Below are 18,861 nucleotides of genomic sequence, written 5' to 3'. Positions count from 1 at the left end.
AGACTTTTACCCGAATGGGAGCAGCATAGTATTTCCGGAAAAGCACTGACGATCTTACATGAGATCGTCAGAGCTTTTCTTGAAATTCAAGCAGCCAGTGTAGACAGCTGGCAAGTTTTTCCACAAAATCATTTGATTTTGCGGAAAAACTTGCCAGTCTAGACAGACCCTGTGTATTTTGCTAGCAGAATTAGCCTGAAACAACATGGTGACTTGGAGATCCATTAATGACTGCCTGGACAGGTTAAAGTGTTCTCCAACAGGTTTTTGTGTATTGCCTTTTTGGATATCTGATTTGTGTCCATTAATTCTTTCCCGTAGACCAGTGGCCCTCAACGCGGTGCCCGCGGGCGCCATGGCACCCACCGGGGGATTTACGTGTGCCCGCCAAATGATCTGGGCTGGTCCTGCCCTGCCCCCGGGAGGGCACATACACAGTGATAGGCCCACCCCCAGACGCACAGCGCATGTGTGGCCCCGCCCCCGGCAGCCCCAAAAGGTTGGAGACCACTGCCGTAGCCACTGTCCAGTTTGGCAATATATATATGGCAGTGAGGCATTGCTGGCATTTGATGGCATGGATCACATTAGTGAATGTGCAGTTAAATAAGCCCATGATGTAGTGGCTGATGTGGTTGGATCCAGTGATAAAATCACTTGTGTAGGCGTGTGGGCAGAGTTGGCACCGGGGCTGGCTGCAGGGGTGGGTTCCTGGATAATTATGTGCATGGTTACTGGAAAAAAAATTGTTTGAGGTTAGAGGGGTTGTCTTTGAGGACTGGCCTTTCCACCAAGGCCTATGAGAGTGAGGGGTTATTTTCCAGGATAGGTTGTAGATTGTTGATGTGGTGGAGCACCATGGCGGGAGGAGGAAGGGGGGGCGGTGACGTACACAAGGACTCCGGCTGCAGTCTTCCTACTGGCCAGCCCCACGGACACCCCTCCCCCCAGTGCTGCTGCTTCCCTCTCCCCTCCAGACCCACAGCCTCCAATCCCTCCCCTCAGATTGTCTTCACACTCCTCTTCCGACCTGCCCCGACCCCTTCCCCTCCCTGCGTGGTGCGCTGCGGCACTCCCGCCAGGCCTAGCTGCCCCGGCGGGGGAGCAAGCGGCAGCAAGCAGCCCGTTGGACACTTGCCGCCCCAGGCCCAGCTGAGCACGCTCCCGCCGAGCCCGGGAGCAAGCGGCAGCAAGCGGCCCTTTGGGGTCCGCACTCCCCACGCGTGGGGAGCGTGGACCCCAAAGGGCTGCTTGCTGCCGCTTGCTCCCCTGCTGGGGCCCAGCTGAGCAGCACAGTGCTGGGCCAAAACACCACGGAGGGAGGGGAAGGGGGGCGGGGCACTGACGTACACAGCCAGAGGGCATGGCCGTGTACATCAGCTTTACAGACAATGGGCTTTATTTATATATATATATATATATATATATATATATATATAAAAATGAGGGAGTTTGCACGTGTCTGTTTAAGAATGCCTCCTGAACAGTAAAAGCTAAGACCACCAAAATTCGTATGCAGCTTCCTCTTATAACTTAAAAGCAAGGTAAAGATTTGGTTGTGCCAGGACAATGGGATGTGATCCTCTCCATTTGATGAGAAACACAGGGGTCTGCGAGCAGGCAGTTATACTGTATAATGACCAGACGGGGCAACAAGGGGCCAGAAATGAGGACCAGGGCAGCTATAATCCCGTGAGGGTGACAGGAGTGGAGAAAGGGAAAGCTATCTACTATGAAATTCAGAAAGTTTGTCTATTTGTGTGTCTTTTCTTCAACTGGGGACACGCACCTCTCCCACAGCTACGTCAGCTGCAGCAGCCATGGACAGGCACTTCTCACCTGTCCCAAACCTGCTATGGTGTCAGAGGGTTGGAATTGTTCTCTCCCCCCTGTGGCAGCCTGCATACTGAACCCCTCAATCTCCAGCCCCACCTCAGAGCAATGATTTAAATGAAGCACGCACATCTTCATTTTATTGTCCAAAAAACAATTAAGATAAAGACCCAAGCATCACTGGGTCAATCTCCTAGTGCAAAATAAGTTATTTAGTAAGGCTACTAACTCTATCCAAGTTACCCACAAACTCCATCTCAAGGTGCTCACAATTCTATACTACAGGCCATGTAGTGACAGTCAAGCAAAGAACAATGCAGCACGAATTTTACATTCTTTCCTGACAGCACCTGCCACTCTTCTGTTAATGGTTTACCGCCTTTGTACAGAGTAGTTTTATTCTCCGAAGTTTGGAATTTTCCTGCAGTGTGTCTTCATGTGTTAGCACACGAGTGGGCAAAAGGGACCTGCTGCTTCCCCACCCCAGGTCCATGGCTGCCTGTCCATGGCTGCAATCAGGGCTTGGGGCAAAGCATATGAAGTTTCCTCAGCCCTGCCCTCTCCCAGCCAGGAGCATGTAACACTTCTAAGCACTGTGTGCTCTTTGCAGGGCAGGAAGAGACTTCACACGCTCTGTCCATAGGCCAATCAGGGCTTGGGGGTGGTAGAGCACACAGTCTCCTCCTGCCATGATTGGCCTGGAGACAGAAGCAGGAGCATGCAAAGTTTCCTCCCACTACCAGGGGCATAGACTTCATCTGCTCCACCACCACCAGACCAATCATGGTCTGCAGGTGGGGAAGCAGAGAAATATCCTGGCCCTGCCACTTCCTAAGCAGCCTGGGGCCACTTCAGAAATTTTTGAAGTTGCCCCCGGCAAAAAAAAAAAAGTTACTGCCCACCCCTGTGCTAGCATGAAAGAGTGGGTGGGCATTCCTCCTCCTCTTCCTACCCCGAACAGAGACAGAAGGGACACAAGGAGTGGGAAACTTGTAGCCTTGAAGGTCTGTACTCTGATTTCCTCACATCCTCTCTTTTCCTTTGGTCTTCTCTAAGAGATCCCAGCAAGGAGGGCTGGACACAGCTTTTTCCAGGAACCCAACAGTACTGCCCTTTTCTTCAGAAATGGAGAGTTGCTCGCTAACTGGGAACACTTCTCTGGTTTAGCGATGTTAAATATTGGTTAACTGAATAGTGGCATAACCTCATGAATTCTAATTGGTTAGTCAATTAGCCTTGTCCCCAGGGACTATAGACTAGCAACCAGTGCACTCCTGCCTCACTCCCGAGACGAGGCATCAGATGGGAACTGGTCTGTGGGGGGGAGCCCATTTAAAAACCAGCTCCCCTCATGGACAGGATACCTGTCCCCCTGTGCTGATGCCTCTGATAAAAAGAGGCAGCGGTGCAGGGTGGCAGCAGCCCCTTTCTAGGGAGCACTCTGAGCTCCTGGACCCAGCTCGAGCTGGAAATGAGCTGGGCTGCCTTCCCACCTGCTTCTAATACTCCTGCTGCAGCTCTGCATTTAAAGTGTAGGTGTCAGATCCAGCACAAGCCAGGACTACTGGCCAGCCTGCTAAAAGTGTACTGGCAAGTGTGTGGGTGAGGAATTAGTGTAGTTTATAGCATTAATCTATAAGCTTTTGCTTATCAGTTAATCGACTACACTTTTACATCCCTAGTACAGGGTTCACTCTGATCACGCTGAAAGAGCAGAATTCAGATTTTTAAATTCTATCCTTATTAGTCTATTCTGTCTATGCTCAGAATTCTCTTTCCATGCCCATCATTTTCCATACGTAAAGCCAAATGAATACACATATCTACAGTATGAACAGGGTTTATTGTAACAACTGGTTCCAGAACACAATGGCATGCTCAAGTATTTAGTAGGCCTTAACAGACTTCAACACCTTCTCCCAGCTAAAAGAGCAGTGAGTAGTACATAGCATTTGTATCATCTGCATGAAATCTGCCATCAGGGAACGAGATCCAAGAGCATCTGTGGTGCTCCTATATTTAAAATGTTTTATTGGCAAAGCAGATGTTACTACCTCTGAATGCAGTGTCCACAAGAACTGCCACGGTCACAGAACCATCTGTCTCTTACAAAAATGATATTTTCCAAAGGAGACTTATTAGACTACACAGGTTCTCCTAGTTACAACATGACACATGACACCAGTCTAAAAAAGAAACAGTTAAAAACAAGTTTAATCTGAGATGCAAGAGTAAATGGGATGGTTGACAGGGGGTGAAGAAGGGAAGTGGAGTTGTGCTGTTATAATGAATTATCTGCTGTTTTTAAAAGGAAGTTTGGCAGTATATTAAGTCATTCATAATGTACAGGCAGTCCCCGGATTACACGGATCCGACTTACATCGGATCCCTACTTACAAACGGGGTGAGGCAACCCCGCACTAGCTGCTTTTCCCCCTATCAGACCAGGGAGACACAAAGCTAGCGCCCCACCCAGCAGACCAGGGAGACGCGGATCGGCTTTTCTCAGCAGACACCTCAGCTTGAGAATAAAGGACTGAGGGAAGTGAGGAGTGGGAGAATAAAACTGAGCACTGGAGAAATGTTTGGCTAGAGTTTCCTCTACAATATGTACCAGTTCCGACTTACATACAAATTCAACTTAAGAACAAACCTACAGTCCCTATCTTGTACGTAACCCGGGGACTGCCTGTACTACATGCTTATCTCCAGCAGTGTCAAACACAAAGCAGCAAAAAAGATATGGAAATTCAAAGCTAATTCTGTCAATTGCTCACCCATCATGCATTAGCATTGCATCAGTAACAGAGGAACTTAAAAAGTCTAAACTTGCTAGGAGAGCATAAAAGAGATATTTGAACCTTGAGAGAGTCACTCGAGAGAATACAAAAGCCAGGTAATTAACATTTAATCTTTTGACATATTCATCCCATCTCTAAACTGGGAAAGAGAATAAAGTGGGACTATTCATGCACGCACTTTCACTAATCTTTGTGAAAGAGTTAAAACAGAAATATTAAGGTTAATATTTCTAGTTTAAATACAGCTTAATTCATAGGTTAGGTACTGAATGCCCTGAACAGATTCAAGAGATATTTCACCATATTTCTAAAGTTCACTTACCTCCTGCATTTAGCAGTAGCAATATGCAGACTACACTCTCTTCCCAGTCCCCCACCCCCAAAAGAAGTCCAATCTTTAATTGCTGGCTCCCACTTACTGTGATAACCCAGCATAATGAATTCCGCTGGACTCATCCTATGCATTAATGAATAGTGACAGAGCTTGCATATGGGGAGTACATTTAAGTCACTCTTTCCTAATATTGCGTGTTGTTTTAAAGTTCTTTTAAATCTTATTCTAATGTGTCACAAAAAAACTTTAAAGAAAACGCACAATATTAGATGACAGACTCACCCTTATAAGTCTGCTCCAACCCTACTCAAAGGTGCGACTGACATCCCCAGCAGAGTGCCTGCTAGGATATCACAGTGAGTGGGAAGCCAGCAGTCATGCATCTGAAAAAACAAGGTAAAGGTTACAAGTGTGTTAAGTGGTTCTGAATTCTATTGGGGGAGGGGAGCAGGGCAGTCAGTAGATAGCCCTTGTAAATTGTATTTGAAAATTATTGTTCAACTTGAGTAGATCTTTGCCATCTCTAACTACTCTGAGTCTACTTCCTTCTAGGGTTACCTTTATGTTTTGGGATTGTCACAAAGTTAAAACAGTGGATGCATGCATGTATATTGACTTAATGCCACCAACAGCTCAACCTCAAAATTCCGGTCATCTGAAGCGGGCTGTGCCCACGAAAGCTCATACCACCATCTACATGTTGTTTAAGATTATCCTGTACAGACTAACTCAGCTACCCCTGAAGTTCAACCGTTGTAATTTTAATACAATTAGGCTGTGGCTCAAAAGGATGGGTCTTTTTTCAAAATGTCACTGGGAGCCATTCAGTGGATTATAGTTATATATTCTCCAGGGGCAGCTTTGTTCCTATATGGAAGGATGAAGTTCCAGGCATCTTTAAACCCTCACATCCATCTCTCCCTGATCAAATAAGATAGGAAAGTCCCAGAAAGTGAATTTGATATGTGAGAGCTACATACAGTTATGCTTCCTCATCTTTGGAAGCCCTAATCCTGCAAAGGTCAAAGGTCCCATATTAATCCTCCACTACTTCTCAGCAGATGTTGAGTCATTAAAAAAAATACAAAGTCCAAAGAACTTGTGAAGTAAGGTGAGCCGTTTACTATGTAAATGCTGAATACATTGGAAACTGCTTCTTCACCCACAGAAGCTGTGTTGCAGAATACTATGTTCAAGAGGTAAATTTTTAATGGTTTTAGAATAGCCCTTGGTGAAAACATAATCCATTTGTTGCACTACAATAAAGGCTTTAGGAATAAAAAAAAATCAAAATTTTTATACTCAGAATTGTATAGCTATGTGCTTGAGAACATTGGAAACAGCTTTGTGGAGAGAAAATTAAGCATTTTGCCTTTTTCTTTTAAAAATGTTCCTTCATTCTGCACAAGCCAATATCTCCACCCTACCCTGGAGGGTCCTGTTCATTAGTATGTCCCATTGACCATGGGCAAACTACACATTCATTTTAAAGGAGATTATGTGTGTTAAATACAAGACAAGGTTTACTTAAGACAGACAAGTCATTTAACTAGCCAAACTGTCATGTATCTGCCAGTACTCCACAGCATGCCTGCGTTTGCCAATATCTGCATTATATAGACTCTAATGATAAGCATTGGTGTACCAGCTGTCTCTACGCATTAGTGAAGACACTATTAATGAAAAACAAGCACTGGATCCAATCCCCCAGATATGAGTTTATGATGACTTGTGGAATGGATCTAAGAGTAAGTGAAGAAGAGACCAAAACCAACTGAATTATGACACTTGCACCCTGTTCAACTTTAAACAAATGTCCACTCCTTAGGAAAGCCACTTTGATGTCAGAAAGCTCCCACACACTGTGTCCCATTTCAAGCCAATTTAACTCAAAGTGAATGACAAAGTACGACCATATGTTACATTTTATAAACAAGTGATATTCAAAAGCACATTTTGTAGCAAGATTTTGAAAAGCTTCTAATTATCTCAGTAAACAGGCCTTAAAATATTTCTCTACTAAACCAAGGTCAAATTCTGCATAGAAAGTGAGCCTGTGGAAAGTGCAAAAATCTGTCCTTAAACTTTTTTTTTTTGGTAGAGACACACTGCCTCTTCAGCTTCTAAGAACTGGATGTAGTTGATTTTTTATTAGCATGAACTCCAGTGTTGCACTGGATTTAGTAAAGAAACAGGAATGAACTCAGGGCAGGTTGTTCATTCCAGTAAATGCTGAAGTTTTCAAATAGCAAAATCATAATTATGCATCTGAAAAAAGAATCCAATAGATATTTCTGAAAAGTGTGAGCCATTGGGTTTTTACACACATTGCTAATTTAAATTAAGTCTAAACAAATTTATCAGTATCTTTGTGCTGAAGCCCTACTTTTGCCTTGGGGTTAAGTTACATACCCATGTGAAAGTGAAATTAACAAAATTAAAACAGTTGGTGTCCTTTTATTATTTAATCTGATGCTAACAATGGGTAGCCAGCACTAATAAGGAAAATATCAAATCGATTTTTTTAAATGATCGCAATTTTAAACATGTAAGGTTTAAGAAATGGATTTTTGTAATTTTTTTTTTTTAAACAGAATGCCCTTTTGAACTAATTTGAAACAAGCCCCTCTCAACTAATGGCGAGCACTAGGGGGAAAAGAAACAAAGTTGCAATAGGAGACTTACTCTGTGATCTTCTTTGCCAGCTCGGTGCAGGCGGCTGTGGAGTTTGCCGAGAAGACACGGTAGCCACTTCTGGCGGCATTCATTGCCAAGGAATCATGCAAACCCCTTGGAGCTCGAAAGTGAGAAAAAACAGATTTATAAGGCAACAACAGCTTTCTTGGCATAGTTTTCCACCTCTCAACTGCTAACGCCGCCCCTTAAGGGGTGGGAGTAGTGAGGAAGGGTGATCTCTCCGCAAGCCAAGGATCTCCACAGCCCAGTGCTATTGACGTACAAAAAGCAAGAAAAAATAAAATAAAAGAGCAGCAGTTGCAGCAGGCTCGGATGAACACCTGGCAGTTTCCAAAAGGAGTTCAAAAAGGGACAAGTCAGCCCAGAGTTAACTCTTTTGTCTACCATAAAACGCCACCTGTGGAAGAAGAAATAATTGCTCCCTTTGCCTACAGGGGCTGAACTCAACACGCCTGGAGCAACTTGGCTTTTTGCTTTGGGTTGGCGGGATGTAGCTGGGATCTACGGCACAAAGAAGAAACGGAGGGAGAAGAGCGAACCGAGGAGGGAGGCTGCAGGGGTAGAAGTTTACAAAGAAGCAGCAGCTCCCGGGGGGCTAAAACCAAGCTACTGGGAAGAGGGGGCGACTCAGGCAAGTCAGAGAAGCGGATGGAAGGAGGAAAGCAGAGTCTCAGCGAGCCAGCGTAGGTGCCCCACGGACAACAGATCCTGAGCACCCCGGGCAAGGGGCCAAGGGAGCTGGGAGGAGGGGCACACAGCCCCAGGCACCCACAAACCAATCTCAGAGCACGGGCTGGAGACAAAAGCTCTCCAGGGGAGGAGGGCGGGCAGCCAGCTAGGCAGGCCCCGGGGCTAAAGGGGACAAGGTGAGGGGCCGCTCAGGCCCAGAGGGGGAGGGGTGGGGGCAACAGGGTGGCGGTGCCCAGGCCGGGGCAGGAAGGAGAGGGTCCTAGGAGGAGCTGGGGCAGTGAGGGGGAGGGGCGGGGGCAGGAAGGAGAGGGTCCTAGGAGGAGCTGGGGCAGTGAGGGGGAGGGGCGGGGGCAGGAAGGAGAGGGTCCTAGGAGCTGGGGCAGTGAGGGGGAGGGGCGGGGGCAGGAAGGAGAGGGTCCTAGGAGGAGCTGGGGGAGGAGCCCTTAGGCTCGGGGGGGGGGGGGGGCTGCCTGGGGCAGTCAGGCGAGTGAGTCCCTATAAGGCCAGGCCGGGAGGGTCCCCTCAAACAGATCCGGCGCTGCTGCTGCTGCTGCTGCGACGTCCGCCCCGCGAGCCCGTCCCGCCGCCGCCCGCACCACCTCGAGGCTCAACGTCCGCCCCCGACTCACTGCGCGCGCCCGCTCTGGGGGACCCGCGCTTGCTGGCATGATCACCGAGTTGCCGGGCTAGAGCGCCACCCCGTCTTTTAGCGGCCATTTTCTAATTAGACCTCCAACCGTTCCTCCGCCCCGCCTTCGCGCAGCCCGCTTGAGTGAGGGCATAAAACGGTGATCGATATCGATGGAGACGTACCTCGGGTTCCTCCACGTGACTTATGGAGGAAATAACATGAAAAGAACCCTGGGCTGAATAATGTCTGCGGGCGGCGCAGGCGGGGCCCTTTATTTCCCCGCCCTGGTTTATGGCTTCGCTTCCCGGATCCAAGATGGCCGCCGAACAGGACCCCCCCCCCCCCCACCAGAAGGGAGCAGGCGCTCTGTAATCACGCTCTATGGTAGAGGAAGGGGTTATGGGGGCGGGGGCAGATGTCCCAGGATAGGCGGGGCCGCCTGTGGAAAGAGGCGGGGAATGACCTTGCTGGGGGTTCCTGGTCTCAGTGCCCTGCCCTGACTCGGGGCTCGCAGCTCGCACTGCCTGTTGGGGGGAGTGGCCTGAGACCTATCAAACTCATCACACTCTGCCAAGGAGCTGCCCAGCAGGAATGGCATGTGGGTGCGCTGGCCCCGCCTTGAACTGGAGCCCACAGCACTGCGGGGAGAAGACAGGCTCCTCATCCTGCCCTCCCGTGCCCTGGGAAACATGCTAGCCCACATCCCCTCAGAACATGTGCGCCCGCCTCTGCAACCACCATAAGGGGATCAAGACCCACACCCTCTCTCGTGAGACTGAAATCTCCCTGGGCACTTGTAGCAGAAGGAAGAATGGCAGGAAATAAAGCTGTTCAGCCCTGTACAGGAACAATGTTCAACTTTTCATGAAAAGGGTTGTTGCAAGGCTGCCCTGACTTATCTATTTCTAGCCCCTTTGTTTTTAAAATCGTGTTTGTACCAGCTGCTCCTGTTTATAAACTGTTATAAAGTTTTATTTACCAAGAGACAAAGTTCCTTGTGGTGTCTTATGACCTTCTAGCACATCTTGTTCAGCTACACTCAAACCTGTGAAAACCAGGACATGCAAAGTTAAAATACACACATCACATCCACAGTACAAACTGAGCTCCCTGGAGCTGGAAGGACCACTGAGAGGTTTTGTCCATCATGGTGCCCCTTCAGGGTGTTTAAGCACTTGGCAATATTTCTCCAGTTGTCCTCACACCATCCCTGTGAAACAAAGCAATGCTACGACACCTTTTACGGATGAGGAATTGAGGCACAGAGAGTCATCAGTCTGGTGTATACACTGCAACAAAAACTCATGCTATCCAGGCTATTTCATTGCAGTGTAGATGTTTGGGACCTCTCTCCTCACAGGCTTCTGGAACCCAGACTCCAGCCCAGTCTATACTTCAGCCCCTTAGCCCAAGCTAGCTGTGCACATCTAATGGCAGTAGAGACATACCCTTAGAGATTAATCCCATGATCCCATGGAAAATCCATGCTACCGCAGGGTATTGAGCCCAGCGCTCCCAATTCCTATGCAAGACTGCTAACCACTGGCCCATCCTTCCTCCATATGATTGCAGAAGGGAGTTGCCATTGTAAACAGACACAATGAATGATTACAAGACTGTTCCATTGTTTGTTCAGTATTCTACAGCTCTGAATTCCAGAACTTGCCTGCATGTGCTCCAACTGATATTAGGTGGAGGGAGTATTTGAAGAGCAGACTAGAAGACTTATTACTGTGAAAGAAGAAAGGTGAAATGCCATGGGCATTGCCATCAATCTGGTGGCATAAATGACGGCGGTCTCCAAGGTAAGTGAAAGGAACAGCTCATAAACCTGCAGGGTGACGGAGGTTGCCCCGATAAAGCAGTTTGGGGAGAAATTATGAAGAGAGCGAGGCATTTTTGGGGGTGGAAATAAGTATACAGGCAATGTCCACATTGGCAGATGTAAAGCACTGGCAGTTACAGTGCTGCTCATATCGCTTGCACTTGCAGTAGTCCGGTATTTGCGCACTCTGTCCGGTAAAAAAAATCAGAAAATACTGGACATATGCAATGTCCGGTATTTTCTGATTTTTCCGGCTGTGCACTGGACGGAAGCCTGGCGTGGGCGGGGAGGAGCGGCTGGGAGTCCCAGCTGGGAGGTGGGGCCGTGATTGCTGCAGGGAGCCCTTAGTCGGTTGAGTGTGAGGAGGAGGGGAAGCAAGTGGGACAGGCAGCAAGTGCCCAGGTCAGTCCCACTCCCTGCCAGCCAATTTGCTCACCCCCCCCTTCCCAGCCGGCTGGTTCTCCCCCACTTCCCCTCCTGATCTTCCCTACCCAGTCCCCCTGTATTCCCCCCAGCTCTGCTTCCCGCTGGCCTGTTCCTCTTCCTGATCTCCCCGGCCGGCACCACTGCACCCCCCCCAGCTCTGCTTCTCACCCACACTTCCTCCCGGCCAGCGCCACTGCACCCCCCCAGCTCTGCTTCCCGCCCCCCCTTCCTCCCAGCCACCCTCGTGGCCCCCGAACCCCCCCAGCTGTGCTTCCCACCCCCCTTACTCCCGGCCAGCCCTGCCCCCTCCCAGCTGGTCTCCCCTCCCCTGATATCCTGCGGCCAGCCCCGTTCCGCCCTCCCCCTCCCCCCCATGACCAGCCCTGCTTCCCGTTGGCCCCCCCCCATCTCCTCCGGCCAGCCCCGTTGCCCCTCTCCCTCCCCCCCCCCCCGTTACCTTCCCAGCCAGCACTGCTCCCTTCCTGGTCGGTGTGACGGACCAGGTCGGGTCTGGGCACAGCTGAAGGCGTCTGCTCAGGGCGAATTGCTCAAATTCAGGGCTCCTTACAGCCCCCAGACTGGAGACCTTCCTAAATAGGCCACAAATCAGTCCCACAGAACACTTCAGCTGCCTGCCTGAACCCCTCCCAGTTCTCAATGCAGGCTCGCAGCAGAGATGTTATAACTGCTGGCTTAAAAGTCCTTGGTGCACATCCTATGTCAGGATGGGTCCACAGTTCTTCCAGGCTCGTGATTCCCTGAAAGTCCGCATCTGGGGTCAGGAGCCGATCTGGAGACCAAGATGGAGTCGGCCACATGGCCTATTTATACCTTCTTCCTGGCTTCTTCCAAGCTGGAGACAGTCACATGGTCTCTGACCAGGCACCTAGATTCCTTCATAGGTGGGTCTCCGGTTCTTAAGAGACCTATTGTCCCTGCAGGCTTGCTAATTAGCATGTCCATAGGCTGAGCCTATCGCTCAACCACATACAGAGAAACTTCCAGTCTCCATACAGAGTACATATTCATAACTCCACACCCAGGCTGTGTCTACATTGGCAAGATTTTGCGCAAAAGTGGCTGCTTTTGCACAAAATCTTGCCACCTGGCTACACTGGCCGCAAGTACCTGCACAAGAACACTGATGTTCTAATGTATAAAATCAGTGCTTCTTGTGCAAATACTCTGATGCTCCCGCTCAGGGATAAGCCCTCTTGCGCAACTGTTCTTGTGCAAGAGGCCAGTGTAGATAAGCAACGTTAATTTCTTGCGCAAGAAAGCCCGATGGCTAAATGGCCATCAGAGCTTTCTTGCACAAGAGAGCATCTACATTGGCATGGATGCTTTTGCACAAAAGCACTTCTCTTGTGCAAAGGCATATGCCAGAGTAGACGCTCTCTTGTGCAAATACTTTGACTCAAAAACTCTTGCGCTAAAAGTATTTGCGCAAAATCATTCCAGTGTAGACGTAGCCCCAGACATCATGCAGATATATGAAGAACATATACAGAATCAGTAGAAAGTAAGCTTTAGTTTGACACCTCACATGGCCCTCTTTATACCACTTTTGGGGCGAACACCCCCCATGGGTGCAGCAGACCCAGCTGCTCCCCTCAAAATCCAAGCTTAACAAAAACTAGCACCATGTAGGCAGGCGATCCTCACGCAGGTGCAACTGTTTGTGAGAGAGGGATGGCAGAAATAGACAAAACTAGAGAGAGAAAGCAAGGAGGCCTCTGTCTCTGAAATTTTCCTTCCCAGCCTTGGTTTGATAGAGCCCGGGTATATTGACTCTCAAGTCACACTGCAAAGTCTACCTCTTCTCCCAGGCTTTGGAGAGAGAGGAGGATTTAATCTTGGAGCATCAGACAGTAAAATATCATTACTTAAGCAAGTTAGTGCTAGAAAAGTGAGGGACGTATCATTTGATTCATAAACATCTAGACTCATAATTTCAGTGGTGTCACTCTCTGTGGTATGGGGAGGGGTGGATTCGCATCCCTCTATCCTGAACTCCAGGTCCTCTGATTGGTGGAAGTTTTGATAGTGCAAAGGTGTCAGATGGGTCACGTTGATTATCATCTGAAAACTCTTTCTCCCATAAATGCGATGGTACCAAATATGCCTAATTTAGAATAGTTATGTAGATATATAATCCAGAAAAATACAGTACAGCCGCTCTCCGAGTTATGAACTAGTTACGGACCAACACTTGGTCGTAACTCGAACTATTCATAACTCGGATCCCATAGAGTTACATGGTGACTGCGCTGTTCATAAGCGCAGATTGCCATTTGTAACTCGGATCTGCATTTACGACCGTTTTGGTCGTAAGTGCGGATGGTCGTAAGTGGAGGTGGCTGTAAGTCGGGGAGCGGCCATATTTACAAATATCAACATTTTTAAATGTACCTTAACAAAGGGTTGCTTGTATCACTTATATAGATATATGAAAGGTATTGACCTTGACTAATCCTACAGAATTCAGACTTGACATGTAGGACTGAAAACATTTCTTCATCAAGATCATTATCAGTATCATCTCTGTCTAAGGCACCATTGCTGGACAGGGCAACTACATTTGTATCCTCCCTCTGTGGTCCAGCAAAGACACATGCTCTTGGTTTTCAGCTCTTCAGCACAGGGGTTGCCAGCTTTCCTGATCGGGTGCCATTGCCACAAACGGTGTCTGGCCTGTCCGGTCTGGAAAGTTGGCAACTGTACAAGCTGTTCCCTCTTGTGAGTGGGAAGATACACATGGGCTTCAGCTCTGAACAAGCACATTGATCACATGTTCAATTTTGTTTTCACTCAGTTCAGGGGCCTTTGGACTGGAGTTTCCAGGAACCGGTAGTTAGTATACAAAGGGACTGTCTCCCCAGAGTGTATTTACAAAAGATTGGCTTTGAAGGGGGAACACTGCATTCTCCTCAGCTCAGAATATTTCCTAAGGAAACCTACTGCACACCTATTGTTCCTCATACCTTCCAGAGACTGTATTCATTTTGTCTTTCTACTAAATATGTTCTGTACACTCTCACAACAGTATATAAACATTTGTAGCACAATGAATTCCAAAGTTGTTCATTCTAATTCACCATGCTTTAATTTAATAAAGTCTATCTTAATTCCATAAGGTTTGTTCAGGATATTGTCAGTCCATCAACACTGATCCTCATCCACGTGACACGTTTATCTCCATGCAAGGCAGGCTGCTGGCCAGACATTTGCAGGGTGATGAGCAGCTGGTCTTTGCATACAAGCATTTGATTAGCAGAAGGATTGATTTGGGAGCACATGGTGGTATTTCTCATATAATTGGTGTGTTCAGTTAATCTTTCAAGACCCATCCATGCTTGATATATAGAGAAGGGTAATTCTGGATGCACTTGATCATCCCAGAGTCATTCCATTGCTTGATAATTCACCCTCTTGGTTAGGAGGCATAAATGCAACTCATCAGTGATAAGTATCAGAGGGGTAGCCATGTTAGTCTGAATCTGCAAAATGCCTCTGGAATTTCTATTACATGCATTTGGTGAAGTGGGTCTTTGCCCACGAAAACTTATGATCCAATAAATCTGTTAGTCTCTAAGGTGCCACAGGACTCCTTGTCTCATCAGTGATAGTTATTCTGAGCAAACTGAGAGATCAGTGGGCATAGCTGGTAAGGACACCTCGTGTAGGGCCAAGTTAAAAGGCTGACTGTGCTGGAAGATACCTTTCTCCTAAAATGGTATGGTGATTGTCACCTCACCCACTATATTTTATAAAACTTGCCTTATGCTTATGAATATGCATAACTTGAAGACGCTTTAGGCAACATGCATCAGGTAACATATCATTTTTGAGTTTCTTTTTTTTTTCAGCATCTGAGGAAGTGAGTTGTAGCTCATGAAAGTTTATGCTCTAATGCCCTAATAAATTTGTTAGTCTTAAAAATTCCACTTCTTGTTTTTGCTGAAATAGACTAACATGGCTACCTCTCTCAAATCTGCTGAATGTGTGTATTCTGTTTTTATGTATTATTATTGTATCTGAAGTTAGAAATATGAACTGTGGAACTGTTTATAATTCTAAATGTACTAATGAGAACCATTACTGATACTCCTAATGGCCCAGTGCTCAAAGTAACAATCTGTGAATGGTTTTGTTTTTCCCGTAAGCCTGAATTTTGGTTGGTCATGTCAGGACTTACGGCCAGGCAACCTGATGCTGGAACCCATTTTGAATCTGGTACTTTTACACTCAAGATAAGAAAAAATTAAACTAAACAGAAAGAATTCTGTGGTGGCCAGACACCAGGAGACCCCCCCACTTGCCATCTGAGGGCATGTCTACACTTATTTTTTGAAATAACAAGGTGAGCATCCACACTACCAAACCTGTTATTTTGAAATAATAACTCCTCTTGTGAAGAGGAATACGCTTATTTCAAAATAGTTATTTTGGGAGTTATTATTTCAAAATAAGTTATTTCAAAATAACTCCCCATTGTGGACATGCCCTAACATGTCAGCTGGAAACATCTAAGATTGAACAGGGGGAAGGATCAGGCCCAAGTTAGGAGGCTGCCTAGCTTGTGAAAGATGATTAGAACAGTTGTTAGGGTAAGAATTTGCATGTAATAACTTAGGCTATGTTTACATTGCGCTCTCTTGCATAAGAACATATGCAAATGAGGCATGGCAATGAATATCATCACACCTCATTTGCATACTTAATTTTGCACAAGGGGCTTTTGTGCAAAAACCCCCTCTTGAGCAAGAGCCATTCTTGAGCAAGAGCAGTGTAGACTGCTCCTTCTTGTGCAAAAGCCCTTTGCACAAAATGGCGGCTCATTAAGTATTCTGGTTCAGCATATTCATTGCCACACCTCATTTGCATATGTTCTTGCGAAAAAGAGCGCAATGTAGACATAGCCCATGTGTATTAGGAGTAGCTGGGATGTTTTGTTTATTTTGTTCAGTAACGTACTTTAATCTGTTTGTTTTCTCTTGCAATACTTAAATCCTACTTTTTATACTTAATAAAAACACTTTTGTTTATTATCAAGCCCAGTGTAAAAAATTATTACCTGGGGGTAGGGGAGCAACCATTGTGCATATCTCTCTTTGATTGATAAAGGAAGCTAACTGTATGAGCTTTCTCTGTGTAAAACTTTTATACAGCGGAAGATGGATTTATTCGGGGGTTTTGATCCTCTTTGGGACTGTGTTTCTAGGTGCTGTCAACAACCTTATAGCTGAGCCCTCCCAGAGATGATCTGATTCAGCATGAGTTGCTCTGCTTGGGGGCTGTTACCCCAACTCTGTGCCTTAGCTGGGGGAGCTTCTAGGCCAGCAGGACAGGGTGGTGAGGTGCCTCAGAGGGAAGGTAAACAGGCTCCGTGGCATGACCAACACACTAGGAGACAGTCTCAAGGGGACCCCCTCCCTGTGACTGAACCCGTCACAGCCATGTCTTGTGTAGCCAGATCATTTGAGGGTACAATCTATCTTCAGCTCAAGTTATACTCAATTATTTTTCACCTCTAGGTTGCATCCCATTTTTGCACAATAGCCAAGTGAAGTCACCATTCACAAATGTACAGAGTTCTGGACTCCTTGGGTTCAGAATTTTTGGACCTTGGTAGGAAAGTAAGTGAGTCAGGAAGTCAGGAAGCTCCTTCAAGCAACAGTTCTTCACTACTCTATCTGCATCAGAGGCTGAGACTGGTTCCCATTAATATACTCCTGACAATAGACCACAGCAGTAGCTGCAGGGTACCTTTGCCCGCTGCTGGATTTTCAAGGAAGTTAGCAGCAGCAGAAAACATAAACTGACCCTTGCCAAGCTCTGGGAGAAGTACAACCATTTCATTCAATACCATGTGGCCAAAACCTTCATTTCCTATTGCACTCTCCAGGCAGAGTACTCTGCTGTCATCAATGGATGACAAGTACTGTGCACAAGCTGCGCAAGGAACTTGGTATGGATTTTGGAATGTTAAACCATTTGGAATATTATTTGTTAAACCAACAGCCATTTGTAATGATAGATTACACACTCCACACAGCTGTCATATATGAGTTGGAAAACTGCCTTTCACTCAAGCACTCTGACATGAGACTTTGCAGTAAAAGGGGCAGTCTTGTGTTCTCCACTGGCTCATTGTTGTACTAGTTGGTGCTGGAGTCGCTGCGGCCACTGGTGCACTACTTAGGGTAGATTAAGGACAAGTATAACATGGAATTGATTTTTTCAGGTTTGGAATCAGCTATGGATCCTTGGGGCTACTAGTGGGTATTGTTCATCTCCCTAATAGTCTTGACCCTTTTAGGCAACTAAGTAAAAATTAGGATTTTGTAATAAATTGCTTTGGGATTGTTATTAATTAGGTAAGGTAATGTATTTTGTGTAACTATGTACCTACCATTTGCAGATGGATTCCAGTAATTTCTCCCTGAATGCACATTCCAGGCCATGTCTAAACTACACCCTTCTATTGGCAGAGGGATGTAAATTAGACATAACAAAAGTGCAAATGAAGCGGGGATTTAAATATCCTGCGCTTCATTTGCATAATGGCGGCCACTGCTTTTTTTTTAAATGGGGCTTTTCGAAAAAACCCAGCAGTTTAGACAGGGCATTTTCAACAGAAATGCCCCATTTTGAAAGATCCTGTACTCCTCAAAAAATGAGGAGTATGGGATCTTCTAAACGGGGCATTTCTGAGACTCCTTGTGTCTCTTTTGGCACCATAAATAAAGTTGCAAATCAATGCCATAGAACTGTTTCTTTTTGCCAATGATGGTGAATCAGCTTGAAGCACTCCTCCATTTATAATAATCTGTAACTGGCATCATGTTCTGAGCAGTATCTGGTAACCCAGAACTGGCAGTAGAGGGCCACAGGTTAACTTTGTGAGTGATGAATATTTGACAAGCCCGTGTTAAAGTATCATTTTTTTAAAGTTGATTTTTAAACATTTTTTCAAATATGTAGCTATGCATTGTTCTAGATTTGTCATATTTAGGATCAACAGGTTCCTGGGAGACAGGGCTTTCAAATGATACCTAACTCAACCCATTTCTGATGATATTATCAACTTTCTACCACGTAGAAGACCTGGTGTGGGAGCTGGAAGGTGCAGGTGTGGGGGACTCCCTTGCTATGCTGCAGAGGATGACACCACTGAAATTGTGATTCTATACATTAAGAATCAAATGACGCCTCCCTTGCCTTTTTATCAGTAACTTGTCCATGGAATGACACACGCTTCCAAATTAAGTTAAAGGAATCAAGAATGGGTGACTCCTAACCCTGACCAACTGAAGAGTTATTTATTCATCTGATGCTCAGAGAATGAAAAGAGAATGGAAAGTTGACATGAGGTTGTGCCAAACCATCACTGGAGAGAGTGCAGTGGGACTGGATAAAGAAGCACACGGCTCTACACTGAGAAACTTCTCCTTTTGTTCTTGGTACCTTGTGCATCTAGAGCCACAGGACTTTGTACTTTCCTTGTAAATAAGCAAGAATACATCAAAGAAATACCCAAGTGTCACCATTTTCTCTGGCTAACTGGAACAAACATGCCACACGGCCCCAAACTTTTCCTAGTGGCTCAAGTTGAAACATT

At 46.5% G+C, this 18,861-nt stretch overlaps 2 protein-coding genes across 6 annotated transcripts in view; one reads left to right on the top strand and one right to left on the bottom strand.

Annotated features, from left to right (window-relative positions):
• The window catches only part of PRPSAP1 (phosphoribosyl pyrophosphate synthetase associated protein 1), a 62,462-nt gene extending 52,431 nt beyond the window's left edge, over positions 1 to 10,031 (bottom strand). Inside the window, exons 1-2 of one of the 4 annotated variants that reach the window (XM_025178146.2) lie at positions 9,966 to 10,031; positions 7,654 to 7,765 (exon numbers count right to left, since the gene is read on the bottom strand). In XM_025178146.2, coding sequence (XP_025033931.1) covers positions 7,654 to 7,736 — 83 coding nt within the window. In that variant the 5' untranslated portion in view covers positions 7,737 to 7,765; positions 9,966 to 10,031. Of the gene's footprint in view, positions 1 to 5,250; positions 5,352 to 7,653; positions 7,794 to 8,984; positions 9,108 to 9,168; positions 9,323 to 9,965 lie in introns of those variants that run through there. The other 3 variants (XM_006136477.3, XM_006136475.4, XM_006136479.3) reach the window with 3 other exon arrangements.
• Positions 10,032 to 10,454: 423 nt separating this feature from the next.
• SPHK1 (sphingosine kinase 1) overlaps positions 10,455 to 18,861 on the top strand; it is a 59,144-nt gene continuing 50,737 nt past the window's right edge. For both annotated transcript variants that reach the window (XM_075903611.1, XM_075903610.1), the window contains exon 1: positions 10,455 to 10,791. The gene's annotated coding sequence lies outside the window, so the exon portion shown is untranslated. The remainder of the gene's footprint in view (positions 10,792 to 18,861) is intronic.

Source organism: Pelodiscus sinensis, chromosome 20 (assembly GCF_049634645.1).
Source record: "Pelodiscus sinensis isolate JC-2024 chromosome 20, ASM4963464v1, whole genome shotgun sequence".
In the NCBI taxonomy this organism is placed as follows: domain Eukaryota; kingdom Metazoa; phylum Chordata; order Testudines; family Trionychidae; genus Pelodiscus; species Pelodiscus sinensis.
The sequence above is the reverse complement of the archived record's forward strand: the minus strand, read 5'-3'. Positions and strand labels throughout refer to the sequence as shown.